The sequence below is a fragment of the Phaseolus vulgaris genome, chromosome 4, assembly GCF_051622355.1.
Source record: "Phaseolus vulgaris cultivar YP4 chromosome 4, ASM5162235v1, whole genome shotgun sequence".
In the NCBI taxonomy this organism is placed as follows: domain Eukaryota; kingdom Viridiplantae; phylum Streptophyta; class Magnoliopsida; order Fabales; family Fabaceae; genus Phaseolus; species Phaseolus vulgaris.
This window is the reverse complement of record NC_143501.1, coordinates 40,087,417-40,093,797: the sequence shown is the minus strand read 5'-3', so window position 1 is coordinate 40,093,797 and position 6,381 is coordinate 40,087,417. Positions and strand designations below refer to the sequence as shown.

General features: G+C 37.5%; 2 protein-coding genes across 3 annotated transcripts; one reads left to right on the top strand and one right to left on the bottom strand.

Annotated features, from left to right (window-relative positions):
* The first annotated feature begins 289 nt into the window (after window positions 1–289).
* LOC137837580 (microtubule-associated protein) lies at window positions 290–1,237 on the top strand. Its single transcript, XM_068646605.2, has one exon. It carries the CDS (start codon window positions 385–387, stop codon window positions 1,045–1,047), a length of 663 nt encoding a protein of 220 aa, XP_068502706.2. The 5' UTR covers window positions 290–384; the 3' UTR covers window positions 1,048–1,237.
* On the bottom strand, window positions 1,076–6,036 carry LOC137837579 (mannan endo-1,4-beta-mannosidase 2). 2 transcript variants are annotated; one of them, XR_016520539.1, is made up of 6 exons: window positions 4,874–6,036; window positions 3,783–3,980; window positions 2,693–2,815; window positions 2,205–2,416; window positions 2,075–2,130; window positions 1,229–1,942 (listed from the first exon to the last, which is right to left on the bottom strand). XR_016520539.1 is itself a non-coding variant. In XM_068646604.2 (5 exons), exons 1-5 carry the CDS (start codon window positions 5,231–5,233, stop codon window positions 1,549–1,551), a joined length of 1,287 nt encoding a protein of 428 aa, XP_068502705.1. In that variant the 5' UTR covers window positions 5,234–6,036; the 3' UTR covers window positions 1,076–1,548. The 2 variants fall into 2 exon arrangements, 1 of the variants encoding a protein (XP_068502705.1); XM_068646604.2 differs by lacking the exon at window positions 2,075–2,130 and having other exon boundaries at window positions 1,076–1,942.
* Window positions 6,037–6,381: the final 345 nt, after the last annotated feature.

The window sequence follows — 6,381 nt, the reverse complement described above, 5'->3', positions numbered from 1 at the left end:
CAGGATTATTTATTTCTAAAATGAATGTGATGTAATAAGATACACTTAGTAATAATATATATATATATATATTTAAATAATAATAATATTGATATAAATATAATATGTTATTAACAGTATTCAATAAGTAAAAAATTATTATTAATAATATCTGTTTAAATATGTTTTAACGGCAACGAACCAAACTGTTACTTCGGAGAAAGCCCAAGCCCATCTATCGAAAAGGCCCAAAGATTTCAACGTTGGGAGCGCGAATTTGTCCCGCCAAGGGTTGTGTTCCCGCCATGAACACCTCCTTCTCGCCTTCCCTATTTAACAAACCTAACCCTACACTCATTTTCGCGCCATCACCACCGTCTTCATCTTCCTCTATCTCCGACTACAATGGTTGTTTCTCTCGGCCCCGGCAAGTTCTACGGCACCAGCCTCCCTCGTCCTCGCATCTACACCGACGTCAAGTTCAACGACCACCGCGTTGACCCCCCACTCCCCGTCACCGACCCATTCATGTCTTGGGCCCAAGAGGCCCACTGGTCCATGGGCGGCCTTAGCTTCAAGCGCCTCCGCCTCCAGGGTAAAATCGAAGGAAACGTCCATAAGCTCCGCTCCCAGCGCGAGAAGGCCCAGTCCCTAAGCCCAGCCCCGGCCCATTCCGTCCTTGCCCCATCCGAAAGAGCTTCCTCACCTTCCCCTCCACCGGCTCCGGTGGTGACCAAACGCCGAAGGTACATGGATCTCATTGTGGACGAAGAAGAAGAAGAAGAACCAGAAGAGGTTGAGCCTCCCAGAACCCGTGTCCGGAAGAGCCGCTTAGTCAAAAAGCTCGGCGATGATTTCGATAGGGTTGCTCAGGAGAAGGATGAACCCGAAACAATGCCCTTGAAGACTCTGACTCGTTCTAGGAGATTGGTCAAGAGTGCTGAAAAGAAGACGGTGGTTGAAACGGCGCAGAAATCAAAGCCTAATGGAAAGCAGAGTGCCAGTGAAGCTGAGAAGAGCCCTAGGGTTAGAACTTCACCAAGATTGGCTAAGCGCGTTTCTAGTTAGATACATGTTGTAATTAGAAGAACATTGCTTTTTATTTTTTTTTCTCTTTCGTATTATATTTTGTGGATGATGCTGTCTCTTTCTGCGAGAAAAAAGAATGGGTTTTGTGCAATTTCTAAGTGTAGGGTTTGTTCAACAATGGTGTTTTGCAGCATAAACAAAATGAAATTAGATGCAATGGTTTCACTAATCTCCGCATACAATCCACGGATATTTTGATAATTTAATTTGATTTAATTACATAAAAAGCTTTTTTTTCCCTTGATATCTACATGGATCTTCTTGTAGATTTTGGTTTTTTGGTATGACACAATTTGAATGATACTTTGTTCAAGCTATAACATGTATTCAACTAGTCACTCCTCTACAGTATTTGGTGATGAAAAGTTGAAACCAGAATGATATTGTACAAGACCTCACCCACCTATGACCCAAGAAAATAACAATATCTTGTACCAATTTCTGTTTCCATAATGGGAACATTGTTTTCCTCTGTTCTTGTTAACAATATTCTTTGAAACTTACATCCAGTTGAGTTGATCCCTTTGCATTGGCCAATCTGCAAGACTGTTCAATAAATATAGAAGGGGTTGACGAACTTTCCCATGGCACCATCCCATATTCATCAGAAAATTCCTTCATTCCACCGACTAGGAATTGCCAAACCAAAGCCCCCCCTCCAGATCTGTTTCTCTTGGCAGATTTATAAATTATGTCTAGAACAGTTCTGTGCATTTTTTCCCTGTCTGACAATGAGAAGTTCTGATTTGTTTCTGATAATCCAAATTCAGAGAATAAGACTGGCTTTTTCAAAACTTTGTCACCATCTTCAATGTGGGAAAGCATCCACTTGGAAACAAATTTAAGTTGGTCTTCGAATACTTGCTCATGAAACCTGTGAAAAAAATGAATGAATAAAGGCAATCTATATTAAAACATGAAATCACCACAATTGAGGTTTGGATATATGTATTTTTAGAGGGTGTAACTAAAAATTTGAATAGAACTTGCTGCAACAGTTGATCACCCATATATGACAATCGCATTAGATCACCTTGAAACCTTCCTTCTGCAGGTTGTGATCTGTGATAGTTTCTTTTTCTTAGAACATTATGCAAGCTCAAAACTAAAGAACATAGTTTTCAGGAAATGCTTACCAATGATCAGGATAGATATGAACAGAGGCGAAATCAATATTTGATATTTTGGAGTTCCGAATAAAATCAGACCCAAGTCTGGATGCCCAAAGCTCAGGGTTGACAGTTGAACTTTTTGGATCATTTGGACCATAAAAACCTTCCAGCCCCACAGTCAACAGATGGTTCTTGTCTATCAATTTGACAAAACTTGACATTTCGTCTATCCATCCCTGCAATTCTACCACAGTTAAGTGTATACTTAAAAATCAAAATAAAACTGTCCTTTTCTATAAATTCTACCATAATTTGGAGTTGCTGCAATGTGACTAGGGGTCACTGCAGGTTCAGGTTGTGGAATCAACCTCTTGCAAAGGAAGGTAAGGCCTTCTTATGATAGATCCATAATTGGTCTAACCCTCCACAGAGAAAAAGGGCTAAAAATTGGATAGTGCAAGAATAGTTTTTAATAAGTATTTCAAGGGGCTTAAGCACAGGTTAGAACTTACTTGTAGAGTGTCACCAGAAGGATCAGACATGCAACGAGGTTCATTAATCAATTCCCAACCAAAAATGGTGGGGTCATTTCTATATTCAATGCCGGTGATGCTATTCTTCCTTGTCAAGACAGTCTGCAAAAAAAATCAAAGGAAACGATTAATTGATTTAAGACAGGTTCAAGAGTTGCAGACAACCAGAAAATAATGTCCATTGCACAAAAACAAATGTTACTTGTACAATTTAGAAGGTAAAGGAGGAGATAATTTTCATCCAGGGAAGCAGGAGATACAAGCTTCATATAAAGTCATGAATCATGGCTATAGATGAAGCCTCAGAAATGAGATTATTTATGTGTTATTTATATTACAAAATAAAACTTATGGATTGGCAATTTTGTTCCTTGCTTCCCAATAAGGCTGCACCCCTGTATTGGTGGGAAATGGATCTCCAACAATTTGAGAAAGAACTGCACAATCTCACAATTCATGCTACTTTTCCTTTACTTAATACATTAAAAAGATCGGATATTAAAAGAAAGAAATGGTTGAGTTCAGATCTCATGCAGTTTTATTTTTCAGAACTGAGGGGAATCTTAATCCAATTCTACCAAGGAGAACCTTTGTAGGGTGGAAAAATCAGACAGTTAATTAGTAAAATGGTAGAACAATCTTGTCACAAACCAATTATTCCAAAGCTTAAGCTATGATATGAGCACACGTGAATGTTTCATTACTTTATTTATATTATATCTCCTCCCCCTCGTGCAAACTCTGTTTCTCTCTGTTGATTTGATGCCGTGTCATAAAGCAACAAGTCAAAAGCTTAAACTATTAGATGAGGACATATTTTATTACTTCAAAGTTTATATTTATGTTTCTAACAAGAATTACTTGTCTAAGGGAGTGCCTTGTACAATGCAACTGCTATTCTAATAATTTTCAAGTAAAATACTATTTTTCTTCTTTGTTTATCAAACTTCTGACTTAGAGAAATTCTATAAATTTTAATTTAAAAACAGTGGCAATAGTCACTCTCCTTTGTTTATTCTAAAAATGCAGGATGCAGGGGGAAAAGAAAAGAAAGATAGGCATGTCATACCTTGATGTAATTCTTGAAATAAGTACGGATAGATGGATCAAAGAAGAAAGAATCATTGGAGGAGCTTAAGCCTACCCCTTCTTGCCATGCCCATTTCACATACTGACTCTTCCCACCATATGCTTGCAAATTATTCACTAAGCTAAGAAGGAGCCTAATTCCATGTTGCCTTGCTTCTGCTATCACATAATCCAAGGCCTGTCACCGTGATTTTCATTCACAAATAAAGCTACATTAGAAACAACTTACTTATCATCACATGAGCATAAGGAACTGCAATCAGTGATGCAACATAAAGCATTTGTATTATTTCATCAGGCATAAAGAAAGGGTAGATTCAACCATCATAACCCTTTAAGAGACTGTTTTGATGTATGAACTGTGCCTATTTGAAAAATAAGCATGCATTGCTTCTTTCAGAAACCTTTTAATTGTGCCATGTCCCAATAAATTATTTTATGTCAAAAGTCAGAAACACCACGGACACCATTTTTGGTACAATTTCATATGTGATTGGTTGATTAAGGATGGCAAAAGGGCAAAGAAAAATAACACGTATTTCACATTGAGTCGTCTTCGCAATGAACACAATCTTAGCAGCATAAACGAAAAAGACCATATTTAATTTGATTCTGCTTTAGATACTAACCACAGAAACACTACGCAGAAGGATAAAAATGGTATCTCCATTAGCACAACTATAATATTCAGCTCTAAAGACAAAACTATGTCATGATTCGTTTCATATTTTAGAACTATCGCAACCCAAGATAATTCCCACGATACAATTTGAACCAAAGCCAATCCCCAGTTTTGCAAACACCGACACAGACAACCATAAACATTCAATCCAATTTTCAGGAAAAGAGAACAAAAAATAGAAGGGCGCAAAGAAAAAGGGAAAACAAAACCCCGAAAACCATAAACGCAATTTCCAACAACACTCTACACACGCACACCCAAAAACTAAACAAAAATTGTGTCGGTATCCGAAGTGAAGCTTAAAAAAGGCACACTAAAACACAATTACCAAATTGTCTTAGCAATAAGTTGCATAATTAGAAAAACAACGAGGAACATAAAAAAATTACCTGGAAAGCTTGTTCATCGAAATGACCAGGAGAAGTTTGAAGGGCATTGTAGTCTCCATCGTTGAACGCCCAAGTTCGACACACAGTGAGACCCATCTTGGCACCGGTTTTCATCATTTCTCGAACCTTGGATCTCGAATAAACATCCACCGACTGAACCATTAACCAGTAAGAGTTCCACCCGTTTACGTAAAACGCTTTTCCATCCAACACAAACTGCGTCCCGTTTCTCTCCACAAAGCTCAATTCTGGCCCTTCCTCCAAAACGCTGAACCTTATGCCCCCAAAAGACATGTAAACAAAAACCACAAACGACGCAAAACCCAGGATGGGATAAAACAGGCTATTTCCAAACACCATTATTTGGTGGCGAAATTCAACCGATTGGGGAGGTTCCCGGGTACCCTTTTGGCCCTTTGATCAAAGGGTCACCAATTCAGTGACACTTGATGAAGATTGCTGAACCTCACACCCCACAAGTTATTTTGGTTGTTCTTGACACCCCAAATGGTTAAAATGTCTAGATCTCTCTATTAACTGACAACAGTGTGAATGGCTTGAAAGGCCTTAACTTTAATGAGTTGCAAAACAAAACTGAACCCAATGGGAATGCGGTAGGAAACTTTGGTGGGTTTTTAAGTTGCCGTAATTTGGGGATTTATATAGGGTCTGGTGAGCAGAGGATAATAACAGCTGCGCATGAAATGATGAAATGTTATGGTTATGTCTGTGCTCCCAGTTCAACCCCATAGAAGGCAAGGAACTTGAAAGATAATCACATGTTTATCTTCTTTGAAATATAGTCCTAGTTAACAGCGATGATTTGGGTTGAAAATAAACTAGAGTGTGAATGACGGTGAGAGTGTGTGTGGTGAAATGTTTTGCACAGAGGGAAGGAACCTAATGACACTATGTTATGCCCCACTGCTCTTGACCCAACCTTTATTCGGTATCAGTTACATCCTAATTAAGGAGAAGCTCCATTCATTGTCACCTATGGCTCAAGCACTTACCATGTTAATCAATGCAGTCCATAGAATCAACTCAGCACAGTAAAAAACTACAAATAAAAATCTCACCTTGTCTTTGTTTGTTCCATTGTGTTTATCACAGTTTTGTTTTAATCTCTTTTGTTTTAATCCTTAAACCCCTTTTAATTCTGCATTCATGAGATGTCTGTAAGTTTCTTTATCTTCTTGCTTCCAATTTGTTTGAACTTTGTTTTTTTGACAGCCTTTAAGGTTGAGTACTATTATAACAAAAATTACTTAATTTTATATAAGCTAAGAATGATAATTAAGTCTATTCATTATTTTTTTTACTTCATAAAGTAAAGCATTTTTTTCTTCTGATATTATGTTAATGCAAATCCGATTAGATTTGAATTTCTTACATAAGACTTCAAGTTTAAATTTTGTTGATAAAAATCGTAATTAAAAACCTTGAAAAATTACCTATTGAATTTTTAAGTAGAAATTAGTCATCATAAGTGATAAATATTTTATATT